At 39.0% G+C, this 18,546-nt stretch overlaps 1 protein-coding gene and 1 long non-coding RNA gene across 3 annotated transcripts in view; one reads left to right on the top strand and one right to left on the bottom strand.

The window, feature by feature from the left end:
• swap70b (switching B cell complex subunit SWAP70b) overlaps positions 1-8,953 on the top strand; it is a 32,975-nt gene extending 24,022 nt beyond the window's left edge. The window contains exons 8-12 of the mRNA XM_042412086.1: positions 340-447; positions 1,568-1,734; positions 4,108-4,306; positions 5,158-5,254; positions 7,150-8,953. Of these exons, the coding sequence (XP_042268020.1) occupies positions 340-447; positions 1,568-1,734; positions 4,108-4,306; positions 5,158-5,254; positions 7,150-7,268 (690 nt within the window). The 3' untranslated portion in view covers positions 7,269-8,953. The remainder of the gene's footprint in view (positions 1-339; positions 448-1,567; positions 1,735-4,107; positions 4,307-5,157; positions 5,255-7,149) is intronic.
• The window catches only part of LOC121897536, a 64,064-nt gene that overhangs the window by 7,885 nt on the left and 37,633 nt on the right, over positions 1-18,546 (bottom strand). Inside the window, exons 4-5 of one of the 2 annotated variants that reach the window (XR_006096236.1) lie at positions 7,112-7,214; positions 4,083-4,244 (exon numbers count right to left, since the gene is read on the bottom strand). This is a non-coding gene — a long non-coding RNA (uncharacterized LOC121897536). The remainder of the gene's footprint in view (positions 1-4,082; positions 4,245-7,111; positions 7,215-18,546) is intronic. The other variant, XR_006096238.1, reaches the window with a different exon arrangement.

Here is an 18,546-nt window from a genome sequence, read left to right as displayed (position 1 = left end):
TTTCTAAAAGTGGAGTGTTAGCCAATTAAGCCAGTGAGTGAGTTTCCAACCGTATTTTAAACAATAGGTTTACAATTTTTTTTAAGTCTTCTGTATGTATAGGCTGCTGCTTGCTGCCAGGCCTTTAAACTAAATAATTACACAGTAATTCCCCCTGATAGAGAGAGGTCTTAAACGTCCTGTAACATCAGTTTAGGTGTTTCTTCCTTTTTAATTTCTGTTACACATATATTCCACCTGAATTTAGGTGTAAATACCTTCTCATCTAGAGAAGATTCTTTTATTTACTGGGAATATTTGACCTTTTTTTTGACTGCTGTCTGTTTTTCTTTTGGCCAGGCTCTGGAGGAGGCAGCAGCAAACGCAGCAGAAGAAGAACGAAGGCGTCTCCAGACCCAAACTGAACTCCAAGACCGTTACAGGATGGATCTGGAGAGAGAAAAAATGGTACGTTGCCCTTTGTCGTTTACTAATGAATGATTACATTGGAAGCAGTGGTGGAGCAAGAACAACTTTAATACAACTTCCTCTTTTTGGTGTGAAGTGTTCTGGGAGGTCAACAGACCATGTGAGGCATTTACAATACACACTTCAACGTAACATCTATCTACAGGTGTCAGGTTAAATGAAACATAAAAAATAATAGTCAGGAAATAAACCTGAAATAGAGTTAAACTGAAGAACCACTGTGGTTCCCAGTGACGCTGAAAATGAAACCACTTGACAGCAGATGAGTCATTTTGTGTCATTCATGTCCTCCATACACATTTAATAATAGCTATGTGGTAAAAAAGTCTCTATGTAGCTCAATTAGTACTAACGGGGTGAATTTGGTGAATCTAACCACCAAAAGGCATCTATACTACTGCTTCACTGCCTCTATTGATAACATCTTGACATGCAGAGTGCACAGCATGTTTGTGGTGCACCAGGAGATGATTTTTATCATCCATTACTGACTGTTTTCTACATCCTGTGTACAGAATGTATCTAATCTCACCTCATCTACTCCTAGTCTTAAAAAAATCATTCACAATAGTGTGTACAATGTGTGAGCTTTACTACCACTGTCACAGTGTATGCTAAAGAGTTAGCATGGCACACCACGACAAATAATGTACCAAACATAGGCTGTTAGCTGTAAGGATTAGCTGACTAAAAGGACAATCTTTGGAAAATCTGAAGTATTCATTTAAAGGATGAGGCTGTCTCTTTTATTATTAATCTTCAGAGCTGTTTCTAAACAAACAATGGTATCTGTTGCCTTCAGGGGAAAAGGGAACATGTCACCCACTGCAACGGTGTGGCTCATTGACGTGTTTTTAATAGTGTTTGAACCACAGAGGAATAAGATATATCAGGCTTTGGATACATACGCAATACTTGTAAGCAGGATCAATTCATTGTTAGTTTGGCTCTGCGCAAGATTTGTTGACAATAAGAAAAATATATAAAATCGCCAGCCTCATATTTTAAGATAACTTTAAGAGCAAAAGGAAACAGTTCAATAGGAATGTTCATCTTGATTTCCAGATTAAGCACTGCTGTGTGTTTCCTGGTTCAACAGGTACGACAGCAGATGGAAGAGCAGGTGGCCCAGAAGTCCACAGAGCTGGAGCAGTACCTGCAGCGAGTCCAGGAGCTGGAGGACATGTACCGACGACTGGAGGACGCTCTGGAGGATGAGAGGCACGCCAGACAGGACGAGGAGGCGGTCCGCAGGCTGCAGGCACGGTCAGTAAACGAGTGGAGGAGGAAGAAATGCCTCATATTTCTAATGTTTTATATATTTATACTTCTTTATACTACTGGATTGTGGCTGTACCGATATTTTAAAAATACATATTATAAGTAAACTATGGTTCAGTGACATGACACCGATTTTAAAATTCATCCAGCAGGCTAATATAACAAAGCAACATATAACATAAAACTTTTGTTAGGCTGCTTCTGACAATTTCTGTAACTTTTTGAAGCAAACAATCACATCCACTGTACACAGTGATTGGTCGGGTGTAAAGAGGTGTGAAAGAAGGAAAGAGATGAACGTCTCAATCAAGCTCTGTATATTTAATTCTTCGCACAATTAACTTCTGTCACTTTCCTTGTGTTCAACTGAGCACAACATCATGAACGTCTTTTAGGAGAGAGTGCACAAATGTAATCCCCATTTGTTCGATTCATCATGTCGAGACAACAAAGACGTGCAAAAAGACAGTTCTGGGAAAGAGATCTGGGAGGCAACAAACACTTTTTGCCTTTAGATGTGATTGGACGACACATAATGTGCTCTATGAAGCAGAAAGAGACTGAAAAACTATCATGAGGCTTGATGAACCCACAGAGAGCAGTGCAGCATCAGTTTTCTGTTCTATCTGTTGCAGTGTGGATTCAACCATTTAACTAGGCAGTGACCAGATACTAGCCCATACATCAGTATTATTGATTTATTGAATTTTTTGTAAGATCATTTCAATCAAAAATGAATCGAATCTGTTATGTTGAGAGACCTAAGTTGTACACTTAAGAAACACAACCTAGTTGCTCATAGACAGCTGAAATATTCCAGTATGGCCACAAGAAGATGCATTAAATATCATCCAACAGCCGTCTTAAAAGTTTGTGCTTTCACAAACATGACATCATTTCCAAACTGGGTTAGATAAATAGATAAACTTTTGCGGATGTATCAACCTGCTGCTTGTGTTGTGTTATCTGTTTGTCGCTTTCTGTTATCAGCTAGTTAATGTTGTCCACCTTAGGTAAAATAACTTCATATTTAACTGCCAGGGAATCCTTTAACATGAAATCACATCCAAACAAGCCATCTGCTGGAGCTTTTTTTATTTTCTATATTTTTGGAGTCTCACACACAGCCTGACACTGAACTTCTAGTTCCTTCTCTCCACCACATTTCCTCCCTTGTCCTTCCTTCCTCTATGCTGACATTTACTTTCCACCTCACGTTTGACTAACCAGTAGTGAGCATGTCGGCACCATTGTACTCACCACGGTGCTTAAATTATACCAATATGTTAAAAACACAACAATCAGAGTTTTAACATTAAATAATGTATGCCATCTGGTGGATGCCTTCTTCTTCCAGCCCATTGTACAAGAATAGTTCAATCTTCTACCACACTGAGTTTCACAAGCTCAAAATAGCATGATAAGCAGTTCACAGTGAGGTTAGGTTAAGAACAAGGTTTGAGTTACCAGTCTGCAGAGATGTAGCCAACGCTTAGCTTTTCCCTCTGATAATTCAATGATCATACCGAACTGAAGTGTTAACAATTGTCTCACTGTTGAAGTATAATTGTTTCTTACAGATATGATGAGGGGGAGTTTGCAGTAGCCAAGCAGGCAGTGAATGTAGTATGCAGTAACTCTTTTTTTGTAGTATGTGCACAAGGTTTAAGACACTGTGTAGTACTGTAAATTGAGCTTGGAAACAAATGTTAATGTGCATTATTGTATTGTTCAAACATGCATAATGTGATTGTAGATGCAGATGAGTATTTGGTGATCTATTCAGCAGATAGTGTGAAAGGCTAGAGTACAAACTCAACTGCTGCCTTTTATAAAATGATTGTATAATAAAGAATACACGCAAACACACTGTAAACTACATTTATCCCCAATCTGTAGCTACATTTCCTTGAACCATATTGTTGAAAGTACAACTATAGCACCACCTGCTGACACACTGCCATTCCACACCCAATTTTTTTATTGCTTCATGTTATTTCTTGGACTGAGGTAACACTTTTATACTCAAGAAGCAAGAAGAACTCAGGTATTTGACAATGGAAATTGCAAAAATGCATGAATTGTACCAGAGGCTAGTAGTGTCCCTAAAATCAATCACAAATCAGAAATGTTGGTTTGCTGCAATTGAAAAAGCACAAACATTGTATGTATGAATGTTCGGTGCTCCATTACCCTCTCTATATCCCTCAGGATGGACATTAACATGTTACTGGCACTCCAGTGAAGAAGCAGAGACCAGCTCTCATTCAAAGATGGATAGGACTAGTCAGCTTATAGTTAATAGTACATACAGCATTACACTCTATACTCACACATGTTAATATCTGTGTCGAGCAGGTTACTGGAGGAAGAGGCCATGAAGAGAGCAGAGCTGGAACAGATCCACCTGCGGCAGCAGCGAGCCATCTCAGAGACGGAAGCTGAGAAGCAGGAGCTGGAGAAGGAGCGTCTGGCCAAGGAGAACGCCCTGCAGGCTGCAATGAAACAACTGGAGCAGCTGGAGCAAGACAGGCAGGGGGCGCTGGAGCAATACCAGGTCAGCTGAGAGCAGTCACAGTGGTGGTGGTGGTTTAGGGATTAGCAGTAGCAAATGGTAATATGAATGATTTCTAAAACACTATACAGTATATAATATCACAATACGGCTCATGTAGAAACTGCAGACTCAGTAGTGCAGGACTTTTGAGCAATGGATGAGAATAAAAGCAGCACATATTTATTTTATCTATCCATTAATCTACCATTTATTTATTTAGTGTATAAATGATGAGGAAAGGCCCATTGTAAATTGAAGGAACACTCCCAGATTATCACCACCAAATCTAAAAAATTTCCTCCCAGCTCACTGTTGATGTTTTTGAAAACTCGAACAGTGAACTGTGTTGTTTCACAACAGTTTCAAACTTCAACAGCGTGTTCGGAGGAATTTGTGTTGTAACAAAATGTGATAGTAATCAGAACACATGGTACAAATACCACACAGAGTGAAGGAAAGCAATGTGAGATATTTATAAAAAAGCTTTTTCCTTCCACACTACTTTGGACAATCCTAAATTTGGTTGCAAGGCATTTGACTAAATATAAAAGACACAATTTGAGAACTGTAAGTCACATTTTTTAAACATCGAGTTTTAGTTTTGAAATTAAACTGTTGCTTTTCTTTAGGTTTTGCTGTTCGCTGTTCTATGTTTTCTTATGGATAAAATACCTCTAATGAACAACAATGTGGTCTTACACTGCATACCTGTATGTAACAGTCACAAATATCAACAGAAGCTTTCTGTCATTGCCGTTATTTAGGAAAGTTTTCATTGTAAAGTATTGTATTGAAGACATATATTGGCCTTATAACTACTGTGTGTGTGTGTGTGTGTGTATGTAAACCAGACGGTGGTGAGGAAGCTGGAAGATGCAACCAACAACACAAAGTCCTGGAAGCACAAGGTGGCTGAACACGAAGGCTTGTTACGGCTCATTCAACCAGGTAACAACAGCATACTAAACACTGTCTGGAGTCTAGGGCTGCAACTAACAACTATTTTCATTAACGATTAATCGTTTAGGTCTATAAAACATCAAAACTGACCCAACACCCAAAGATATTCAATTTTTCTGTAATGTAAGATGAGGAAAAACAGCAAATTTGAGAGCCTAAAATAATTACAAATGCTATAGAATAGGCCTAGACCTAAACGATTAATTGATTATCAAAATAGTTGCTGATTAATTTTCTGATGATTGACTAATCGTTGCAGCTCTACCAGAATCTGAGTGTTTTTTCACTGTGTGTTCTTTTTACTTTTATCTGTGTCAGCTTTAGTTTTAGACCTTCAGAGTGAGTACAGTTTGTCTGGTCCTTTGTTCCTCAAATGGCTGTTTGAGAGTTAAGTTTAGAATTAGGTTCAAGGTTGGAAGTTAAAATTCTTAAGTGGGCCGAGCTCTGACAGTAGACCACAGTAGAGCGGACACACCCTTTGCCGTACCTGGCTGTGGGATGGAAACTGACTGTAGCTATAGTCATAGCTGTGATTGCGACTGGCCACCTACCATTATTTTTTAATGGGACCTAAAATGGTAACACTGGCCAAAAGAAGCATTGTAAAGTCAGACACTCCTACCAGGATTTGAACCTGGTACTTCTTTCCAATAGGACAGATGTGTTACATACACCACAGGAGTTCAACAGTAGCTTCACCGCAAAGCTCAACCACTTTAACAATGTCAATGCACTTGTACAACCTCTTCTAACCTTTAAAACGTTGTGCACAGCCGCAACAACACCTGTAGCTGCACGGCCAGCCTCCACTTTTTAGTTTAGCATTAGTCACAGTTTTATGACTGATTTTCATTAACACCATATCAAAACAACAAATATAACCCTACCATCAACTGTAAATGTACTCTAGTTGATCCTATCCCTCCAAATAAACTTCAAAATAAGTTGACTCCTACCATAAATTTCGTAGCACCTTCTTCCTGCATATTGGCCAATAAAGTCTTGTTGTACTTTCTCAGCCAAGTATTTACAGTGTACTCCCTCAAAGGAGGTTACAGCAAAACACAAATGTAAATGGCTGGAAAGAGAAAACCAGATAACAAATCCTGTACATACTTGAGGCTGAAGGCTTCAATCTACTAAAGAGTATTTTTAATAGACAAAATATCTGTTTGAAGAATTCATCTAATATGAATGAAATCATGCTCACCTGGGAGGTTAAAATGCAGTTATGTATTTGAAGGTATGGGTTATCTTAAATGTAAAGTCATTAAACTACTAAAGACTTGTCATCACAATACATATTTGGTGTTTTTCCATTACCGTGACTGAACTGTTGTCTGACATAGCTGTGGTCGTGCTACAGCAAACACAACATAACAGTAACCACAATTCTACTTCTGTTTCTACATCGCCGAGGACGTTTTAAACTTCTTCTTTATGAAGACTAACACCTTGTTAATGTTATATGTCCTAAGAATGTTGCCTTTTCAATGACGTATTAACGCTCCTTCGTGGTTTGTAGAATACAATAGAAAGGCGAGGCAGTATCGACCACTTTTGCCCTACAAGTACAAGTACAAGCTCCAGGTTATGAGTTGTCCCTACATCCCTACAAAGTAGCATCAATGTTGGGCTGTTTAGAGGTGCAACAGAGCACATTTCAGAAGACGTTTCAGTGAGGCTATTGAAACAGCGCTTTTCTCCCTGGTATTAAGTTACTCTTTAAATTTCAAATGGGACTCTGTGATGGCTGCCGCTTTGACTTACGAACAGTATTATGTTTCAGCAGCAGATAAGGTGAATTATTGAAGGTTGTAGTCAAGTTAAATAAAATATTCCTACCACTATGGTGAACAGTCTCTTGAATTTGTCTTCTCCAGGCTCCAAGGGGCAGCAGATGATCACAAACTGGGGCCCAGCAGCCTTTTCTGACGCTGAGCTCAGTCTAAGGCAGAAGAAATGGCAGGAAAGTAAGAACCAGGCAACTCAGGCTCAGTAGAGCCGCTGTAACTTCTGAGCCTTAGACATGTCTACAACTTGGAAGAAAAGACAAGAGAGGGCTGCTGGGATATATGGTGTCTGATAAAACATATCGAAGTCTTGGCTGGAAGCTGTTCTCTGGTAACTGGATTTACAGTTGAATCCAAATTTACTATGATAATATCAGACGTGTTGCAGAAACATGTTAAGGGGCATTAAGTAATCTATTACTTTTATCCCTTTTAGCAATCTTTAGGGCTACCATGTACTGGAGGAAACTCCTCTGGCACCCCCTTTAATTTGAGTTAGCCTGCAATGACAGAGACTTAATCCACATTTCTACATTATGAGGATTAAGCTCACTAATTACTACAGAGATCCAACAAAAATACTAAATAAAAATGTGAGAACACCATGAAAATGCTGGAATAATAATAGCTTTTTTGTTTCCATTTCTAATTTGTTTCTTAAACGTCACTTGCTGGTTGGTTGTTTTTGTTCCAAAATGGTGTGTGGGAAGTAAAATGAATTGTAAAGGCTCAGTTGAGTCAATAATATATATATATGTAATCCTAAGAACCACCACAGATGCAGTACATTAGTCATTTTGGGCTTCAGAGCAGAAAAATAACTTTAAATAATGCCTTGACCCTCTTGATTTTTCAATGGTTTTAACACTGATCCAATATTTATCAAGTGTTACCTGACCTGCTGAAACACCAGTCCTAGCAAACAGTGTGAAAATACATAGAACAAACGGACAAAGTTAGAGAGACATGGAGTTCATCTACTATAGATTTTACACAAAGTTGATAGTATTTTATAGTCTATTAACTGCGAAGACTAAAATCCAACCAGGCTAACAATATAGAATATTTTAATCTGGTGATTTTAAAATGTGCAGCTTATCTTTAAGTCACGAGTGGAAAAGCCACCACTACCTTTTATCATTTGTTCCATTAAGTCCTGACTGTCTGTTCGTATCTGTGAAATGCACTACTTTTTACCATAGTCAGACCTGTTGCAGTTGACGGATAACAAATGGCTTCAGCATGTTTCAGGTTGTTAAGTAAAGGACAGGTAAAGCTGTAGTCCTCCTCTAAGATCTGTGAGAAAGCATGAACTACTGAAACTGTTACAAACTACTATCTTTTCTGTGATTATCGTCTTCTTAACTCTTTAGGATCATTTTAAATGAAAATAAGGGATTTTTGTAAATATTTTAAGAGTGGTTACCATTATTGGAGCCGTTTATGTTCTCCTTCTTACTAAATAGGCCGAATGAAGGCAGCATCAATAGCACCTGAGGATGACCTGTCTAATGTAAAAATCAATGTTTAACAAAGCTGTCTTCAAAAACACATCCTCTAATTAAGATACGATGTGTGACTCACTCAGTCTCTTATCATCATCATCAAGTGCCTTTTTTCCTGCAGTTTGTCTGACCTTGGTTCATCTGTCTAAATATCGAATTTTTAAACATTTCCTGCTTGTAAACACTGTGCCAGAAATAGGGCATTTTGTCAAAGTGTCACTCCAAACATGAATGCTAACTGCCGAACATTTGTACCGTGTTGTTGTACTGTAACCATCAGTGCCTTTATACTGTCATGAGTGAACGTTGTGATTTCTATTTTGTTTTTATATATATATGTAAAAAGCTGAAGACTGAACTATGTAATAAAACATGTCTTGAATAACTGGCTTACTTGTACTCTCTGCATTTTTGTCTTTGCTAGTCCTGAATACAAATCACGGACATAAAACACAGAAGAATTTTAAAACTTGACAAAATACATACTTAAAGTACAATACAACACACAGCCATACATGGATACTGCACAAATCCCAGCTGCACTTTTATAATCAGCATTATCTAAAAAAAAAAAACCTGCCTGAACCATATACAGTATGTACACCAGAGGGCGCTACAGTGCCATAAACGCCACATCTCACCACAGAGATCAGAACTACAGTAATCCTGACAGCAGAATACTTCCAACAGAGCCACACTTACTGTCAAACTGTAGTAAATGTGTAAACTGAAGATCATCTGGGGACAGAATAGTTGTAGAGAAATGGTGACTTCATTTCCATTACTTCACTGTCTAGACCCTCTGTTTTCCAAAATAAAGCTGATCACTGTCAGCAGCACTTTATCTCCTGTCTGGCTATGCACAATACAGACAATATCGTCAGTATTTTGTGCTGTTCTATAATTGTGTAACTCTAACAATGTGTAATTAAATTGTCAGACTCTTTATTTGTTTGGTCGATAAGAGGCTTAACAGTAATTTGAGTTTTTAGGCACACAGGGAAGTGTGAAGGGGACAGAGTGAATGAAATCTACCTGCCAAACAATTAATAATTAAACTATGAATATTTTGGATGATTTCTATTATATGTAATGTATCTTATGTGATTGTTGCTTTCAGTGGGCTGTGCAGTAATTTGGATTTATTGTATGTCGACTAGGAATCACTTGAAATTACTTTATACTGGTGCTGACAGAAAACACTTTTTTTTTTTTTTTACACACCTTACCTTAAGAAATATAAACATGTTTTTCTTCTTTCGTTTTACAAAAGAAGCCAAAGTTGTCAAATGTTAATGATGTCAAAAACACAAGCTGCCGTACAGCTAAGCTACAACTCTTTAATTGGGAAAAAAATAAATTTCAATCAAGAACTATTTGATTAAAAAACAAGATGAGGGCCAAAACATTCAGTCAATTAATTAAACATCTTTGCTTTGATGCCTTTCTCTGTTTTATATCCCTTTAACTTGAGTTTTAGACTGTTGGTCGGACAAAACAAGTAATGTTAAGTTACGTCAACTTTGGCTCTAGGAAACTGATATGGCCATTTTTCTCCTGGTTTATGACATTTTACAAACTTGATGATTAATCCAAAAATAAGTATCAGATTAAGCAATAGTGAAAAAAATAGTTGCAGCCCTGAACAAGATGATTAATCTGACCAGACGTTCGATGTTGGCTTTTGGTACTTGGTACTGTTTTTGATACTTCACGCAAGTAAGCATAACACATGGATCAAAGCAAGAAAAGATTTGTGAGCCTGAAAAGTTGTCCAGGAAGAAATCTTTACAATGTACTGAATGTATTATATTTTTTTTTATTGTACTATATGAATTTAGAACTGCTCTACGCCTGAAATCAAGCATGGTGCCTTTGACCCCTGATAACAGTCTAAATTTAGCATACATTTGCCGTATCATGTGTATCATCATCATTAGATAATTATTTCAAACATACTGACCATAGTCTGGATTCAGTTAAATATAACTTGATTGGTTTGTCCACTGCTCATTCGGAGCAACAACTGGGGGGGCGGGGGGGTTGATTGCTTCAGGGCATCTTAAGACTGTAAATCACGGGGAACAAAGCTGCCACTCAAAAACATTATTGTGATGAACTGAGCTGGTACATATTGGACTACTATACGATGGTGCTTCAAGCAGAAGCAAGAGGTCATGTTGACCAGGACCGAGCAGGCAGTGCTTTACTGTCTCTGGAGTCCAACAACTACCCCCCCCCCTTTAAGCAACCTTACTATGAGCATCTAATTCTGACAAGCTTCAATGTGCATAAATGACACCACGAGAATAGAACAACTGTATCCCAACTTCATGCAAAACAGACCACCTCGTAAAATCTCCACTTCCAGATCAGCCCCCCTCGATAGATCCCCAACTAAGTTAATTCACTCCATTCTCCCTCCGTATCGTGCAACAGTCGTTAATTTGAGTGAGACGGGACAGACCAAACAAACACACACAAAATACGTTCCCAAAAATCTGTAGTCCAGATGCGCTCGGCACATACCACAGCTGCACTAACATTGCTTTATGCAACAAGATGGCCTGTCATTAACGCCAAGTGCCGCACCGGATGCTCTCTGTCAAACCCCCCGCCTCCCCCCACCACCCCCCATAACCCCCAGCAACGTCTGTATCCCATCATCCCTCTCTCTTTTAAACATCCTCACACTCATCAGCCTGAGGTTATGAGGCTTGTGGCACGCGTGCCGCATTCCTGGGAGATGATGCGAAACAGAAATGCATTAAATTCCCGATCTGGAATCCATCGCAGGGGGTGTATGTGTATGTGTGTAAGTATGCATGTGTGTGTTTGAGGGGCAGTTGGGGGGGGGGGGTTTAGGTTGGAAAATAAGGATAAGGCGGGGTTATGGGGTCTCACTGCCCCCTTGAGTACCAGAGCATCTGAGATACAAAGTGTCTGAAGGCGTCGGAGGAATTCAAAATATATAGGGTTCGAAAGTTTTAGGAATTCTGGGTATTTACAGCGAATGGGGTTCTCGGGAGCCCCAGGGCCTGCGGAGGTTTACGAAGCAGAGGGGTACTCTTGGGACAGTAAAATAAAACGCCTGCAGTACATTTACCTTCCTTCGCAGTATCACATTTGACAATTCATGGACCCCAGGGGTGTGATATGGGCGTATTAAGAGTTCAGGGAAGCATCTGGCGAGAGAGTCGACAAAAATAGCATATCACTGCATCTTCACATTATAGATCTCCACAGAAGATTAAAAGGTCCCTGGAGAATTCCTGTATGGGTCAACGACGCAAACAGATGTCCTCCTCCGGCTCATAAAAATGAAAAACACCAAAAGTGGGTCCAGAAAGTAAAGAATTAACAGCAGCATTCCACTTCACACTAACTACAGTGACTATTACTGTAAACAGCGGCTCTGCGTTGCTGGTGGAATTTCACCTTCAACCTTATTTCACCTGCGTGTCATCCCGCTTGTCCACCAGCACATGTTTCTCCGCATTGCCCTCCTGACATTTCACAACATCACATTAGAGTTGGATTTGTGTAATGTGGGACTTACACCAATGACTGAAGGTTTTAGTTTAGAGATTTCGTGAGGTTCAAGGGTGCAAGGAGACGGAATTTGGGACAAAGGATCTGGCTCCAATCAGCGCATCTGACTGAGGTTGACTCCGCACCAACAGGAAGGCAGAGCCCGAGGCAACAGCGGGGAAATCAAACCCATCTTTCTCAATTGTTCACTCCAGATATAAATATCTTTTGACAACGCAAAGAGCCAAGTTAAAGGTGAGCCGTGTGCCACTGTGACCTCCCATTTGTATTTTTGCCCTCATAGGTCAGAGGTTACTGTGGATACATGTAAAAGTACACACACACACACACACACACACAACTTCTATAGATCATATGCAATACTCACAAGCATGAATACACACACTTACCTGCATGCGTGTACTGTGTCCACACCTGGATGCACACACACATATACAAATTCATACATGCATGCATTCACTACATACATTCATGGATGAATGGAGTGTGCACATACACTGAAAAAAACACCGAACGCACACAACTAAAGATACCCATAGACACACAAGCAACACACATACACACGCGTTAACCTAAATGTGACCAGTTTTTTTTAAAAATTCATCCCGATATGACCTGAATAAGGCAGTAGTGAGAGGTGACTGGTCGTCTACTCTGTCTGCGTGGAATGCTTTACGTGACAAGACAGAAAGACTTCAAAGTCAGTGTCTCATCCTCTTCCTCCCCCATGAACACCAAAGAATGTGTGGCAAGGCGCAAATATAAAACACAAGTGTTTCTGTGGAAAAGAAAAAAAAAAAAAAAAAAAAACTTCAACCCCCATGGACTGTGCTGCACTCCTGTCAGCGCATGAAGTTATTCCTCTTCAGTTGAAACCGTCTGACTTTTGACTGAGCCAAGTTTAGAGCTGGCCTCCTACCAGAGCATTGTTTACCAGCATCCTACTTAATTGCAGGGAGTATATGAAATCATGCTAAAAATACCCGAGCGCAGCAGGCTGTACGGAAGAGACGAATAAGTCCCCGAGTCAGCAAAGTTCTTCTTTACCGGGTGAAAGGCCAAGCGCTTGATGAGGCGATGCTGAGCGTAGAATTACCTGCACGCTCCTGTATCATCATCCTTTCTCTAACCACACACACACACACACACACACACACACACTCATTATCTTTATCTGGGATCACTGTATCATCAAGGTAAAACTGCAGCTGCTATTTATCACCACAGAGCAACACGATCTGCTTTATTCTCCTGTCAAAAGAAGAGATATGACTCAAAGGAGGGAATGGCACCTAATCTTAGCTGTCAAGACACAAGCCTGGAGCTCTGCCATCCCTCCGCCTCCACACTACCTCCCTTGTTGGCCATGTCAAATTATCACAATTTATCTCGAACATCCTTCTGAGTCAATGCGACTCTCCAGATAATGATGGTGTCAGTTTTGTGGACTACATGAGCGTGTATATTTTGGTAATAAGACCCATCCGCTGACAATATAAAGCTCTTTACATGTCGGTTTCGTATCTGACTACGTGCTCGGCCGCTTTCACATAAACGAGAGCAATCTTATGTCGGACCTGGTAACGTTTCCATATTACTGTACTTCCAACACAGCATAAACTACTGTAACAATTGCCTTCAGGGAGAAGGAACATGTAATATCCTTTTAAGTCTGGACAAAATGTCATGGCAATCCATCTGTAGTTGAGTTATTTCAGTCTGGAAGTAGTGGACTGGCCGACATTGCCATCCATCCAGTAATGCTGCTAACATGTTTTCATTCATTGCCAGCTGCATGGATGGAATGAACACCAGCAATGCTTTACATACAGCATGTGAGTAAATAGGAATTAATTGAATTGAAGTTTAAACTTAAAGTCTTTCCATAAATGTCCCATTATGTCTGAATAAAACTGTGAGGAAAATTTACATAATAGACAAACCGTGTCTGAATGACAAAAAAAGGCATCACTTTAACAAAGAGATGAAGCCACTGATGTTACGTATTTTTTTATCATCTGAAAAGAGCTCAGAACCACCAAAACAAGAGGGGTGAGATATTATTTGAAAGAACATGTCTAAAAAAAGTAACATAAATTCTTGTTACCCAATCCATCCTTCACTTAATTCGAAAGTGATGAAGCATGTCTTAAACTATAAAATCCTAATGAAGACAATGTGACAGTAATCCTTTGGCTCCAACACTGGAGATAAACTCTAATGAAGTGTTATACAATCATTTAGCTCACAAGAGTGCCAGGGTCACATTTCAAAAGGTTCTGAATCACTCAGTGGGGAGACCGGGGTGAGTGATGGCCAGTGATGCTAGCCATATTTTTATTTTTTTGGTACACTATCAACAGAGCATCGGGTGCAGACAGACTGTGGCCTTTCAGCATGCAATACCTCCGTGACAGCGGATGACTCATGACAGCAGAATGTGATGGAGCAGGAAACATCATTGGCAATTACACTGTTAACTTCACAGGGATAACTATAGTAAACATGCTATTTTCGAAACACGTTTATGGGCCACTTGAGGGACATCCATCTGCAGGAATTGGAGAAGTCAATGTGGAATAAAGCCCCAAACATCTTGGAAATGTGATCTATGTTTGCTCTGCTTGTTGCCTTAGTACAAAAATAAAAAGGATAATCAATTGTTGACAGTGACCAATATATCACTGAAATTATACTGAGCATACTTGTGTGTGCGTGTATGTGTATGTATGTGTATATGTGTGTGTGAGTGGTACTGGCTTTATTGGCAAAGGACGAGGAAATTATTAAGCTACTTGTAGATGCATATATGCACATGCAATATATATACAACGAGAAAACATTGGAATTAAGAGTAGCCATAAAGCGTGGTATGACTAGATATAAAACGCTGAGTATAACTAGGGATGGGAATCGAGAACTGGTTCCAGTTGAGAACCGGTTCCAAATTGTCCAATCTGTCGGAATCGTATGCCTCCGAGCTTATCAGTTCCTCTAATCGATGCCCAGATGTGATGTTGATGGAGCGAAAAATGCAGAACTCAACTGCAAGGGAAGAGCAGCCTCCGGACTGTCTATAACATACACACGCTAGAGTAATTTCACTATTTCTATCTTGTAATTCATCTTCAAAAAAGGCAGCGGTTACAAGCATTTTTTGATTTAATGACTAAATAATAACATTTGCGAGATGAACGTGAAGTATACTACGAACTTTCTACGCCGTCACTCCGAGACTAACGTTAGCAGAGCAGAGCAGAGCAGAGCGGAGCAGCGATCAGCAGTAACGAACGAGACCAGTTGACCAACACACACTGCAGCATTTAACAACTTAAACCAACTCTGAGGTGAGAAAGAGGATAGAAAATAAGAAGAAAATAACTTGGTGCTCAGTCTGTTTCACCTCAAAAACCCTCCGCCCACTCAATGTCTCGGACAGCGATGTCTTTCCCTGGAGCCCTCAACCCTCAAATGTGAAGTTGCTCCGTGACCATCATTTAAGAACAGGTGTGAGTTTATGAAACTTTGTATGTGAAGCAGGGTGTTGTTGGAAAACAGCAAATGCACTTAACTTGTCCCAAATAAAATGTCAGACTATTTTCACATAATTAAGACTTTTAAAGCCAATTTGTTACGTAAGCATCTTTTGCATGTCAGCGTGACTAACAAAGAGGTGTTTTTAAACCGAGTGAAAACACTAACACCCACGCTGAGAACAGAATGGTGGGAGATTTCTATAAATATTTAAAGGACTAAGTAGTAAGATACTTACTGGCAAATAACACAAGACGAACAATCTATCCGTGGGTAGTTGACAGTCTAGCTGATCAATATCAATTGACTGCTCTGCCAGGTGCTTAGACTTCTGGCTTTCAAAATCCACTTTCCATCCCACACCCCACCCACTGGAATTCCAAGACTCTCCAAATCGATCCCTGACGTATTTTCACATCTTAAATGAAATAATGAAAGACAGTGCAAGTGAGAAACCTATATTACCAGGCACGCCAGCTCTAAAAAACAAATATGTGTCAGTCTGAGGTCAAAAAATAAATATCGCAAGGTGATTTATTACCCTCGTCATCCTTTCATTAAATTTCTGCGCTAATTTATGAGGTTAATTTCTCTCCATTGTGAAAATTGGAACTTATGCGTCATAGGGTTAGGAAAGCTAAGTCTAATGACCTCTCACTAAATAACACAACACCGACTACATCAGCGATCACAGGGCGTAATACCTGGCTCATGTCATCTGCATTAGGGGACATTATTCTCTACATTTGTTGTTATTCTGTGTAAGTACATTGACAGCCACTGCACCAGAGTCAAATTCCTTGTACGCGTAAACACACTTGATCAATAAAGATGATTTTGACACAAATAACAGTGGCAGAGACACATTCATTCCTGCACACTACACTACCTGCCTACCTCAAATGGTACACTTAATTTCAATGAACACGCAATTTTTTGATAAGTCCATAAACAGAGAATCAATCCCAAACAATTTTAATAATCGATTAAATGGGTTTTTAAGTAAAAGTGAAAAAAAAAAATCACTAATTCCAGCTACTAGAATGAGAATATTTGCAGCTTTTCCTTGATTTCCTTAGTCTTCTATGATAGTAAACAGAATATTTTGGGGTTTAAGACTGTTTAAATAGGTCAACTGGGGCTCTGGGAAATTGTGATGAGCATTTTCCTCTATTTTCTGAAATTATAGATGATTAATCTATTAATTGAGAAAATAATTGGCAGATGAATCAACAATGAAAATAGTCTTTAGCTTTAGCCCTAGATACAACAGGGGATAGATTGAAACATTCATGCAAATGCAAATGATAACTCAGATTTATAACACTGGGTCATTTAGTTAACTCCTAGTTAACATCTTAAAAATAGACATAAACAACAGTTGATTCTAAGATGCTTAATGCTTAAGTATTTTACCAAATTGTGAAATTTCCTCAGCTATCTGGACATCTGGTGCATGATGAAGTCAAAAGGTATGAAGCTGAAGGTACAAACCGCTGAAATCATGAAAACACAATTTGCCATCTGTGTTGATATCTATGTTGCAATGTTGCTATTCCCCCCGTTTCATGAAATTACACAGAAAGGCCACTATTTTGGGAAGTACTGACAATGCTTTAAAGTGGAACATAAAAGCCTGTTATGATCCAAAACTACAAAACGGCCAGAATAAATCTGATTAGCTAACAGCTGTGGCTTAACAATGTGTTGAGATTTCTGGCCTTCATAATTTTTTTTCTCTTCTTTTCTCTATCTTTTAGTATTTTTAATGTTATTTATTTAATTTAACTTTTTATTATTTGTAAGTTTTATATATTTGAAATATTCATACACACTATAATTACTAGTAGTACTGTTATTTTCTATACAGAGACAATGACTTGGTGTTCTTGTTATTGAGGCCCTCTTAGAGGCCCCTGGGGATATTCTTGTCATAACAAAAATGGGAAATACTTGTAATTTTACACTTCTGTCCCCTTTTTTGTATCCCTAAAAAAAAACAACAAAAAAAAAACTTTCTGGCCTGCAGTGTCTGTTTTGGAACAAAATCCTTCCTCCACCCACCGATATTCTGACACGCTACTCGGCCACATTTATTTTTAATGTCTAATAATAGAGAAGGGTACTCAAAAGCACTTACTGGCAAACATTTTTACCTTAAATGATCTTAATGTTAGGAAAATTATACAACATCAGCTCTCATGCAGCATTAAGTTTAAAATGTGAATATTATATTTCATACTTGGTGGAGATTCACCTCAGATTGTTTAGTGACTACAGGCTCTATATGGTTATGAGTGCCAAAACAAACAGACTGGGTACCGCAGGATGTATATTTTTAGCAGTAAGACACCAAAAGGTAGATACAAAGATAACAAAGCAAAAAGTCTGAACTTCAACACCCCAGAATGACTTAACACATGAGATCATGGATACACAAAAGAGTCGAGTGGGGTAAAAGACATTGGCAAAAGTCCAGCATTCTTATCTGAAAGTGCTTACTCTGCTTTTTACATGAACATTTGGATTTCAAGTTTAAAGTCTGGCACCTGAATCATGATCTCTATTGTAAACTAGTTTGTGATGAAGGATAATGAGGCAAGTTTATTTTGGATAAAAATTCAGAACAGCTCTAAACTAACACAGTTGAATACTAATTCAATTCAGAAATTGTTTTCATGAAACGGAGCAAATGAGACTGAGGTCGTAGTATCCTGTTCACTTTTATTCGGGTGGTATTTAGTAAACTTGTTCACCTGCAGACAGATGTGGATCATATCGCTGAATATCAAAACTAGGTCAAAACCAAGTATATGGCTGGACTGTGTATGGTCAATGTGCTAAATTGTGGCCGATGTGTTACAGGGATAGTCAGCTGTAGTGTCTATAATGTGAA

The sequence above is a fragment of the Thunnus maccoyii genome, chromosome 5 (assembly GCF_910596095.1).
Source record: "Thunnus maccoyii chromosome 5, fThuMac1.1, whole genome shotgun sequence".
Classification (NCBI taxonomy): domain Eukaryota; kingdom Metazoa; phylum Chordata; class Actinopteri; order Scombriformes; family Scombridae; genus Thunnus; species Thunnus maccoyii.
This window is presented reverse-complemented; position numbering and strand designations above follow the sequence as displayed.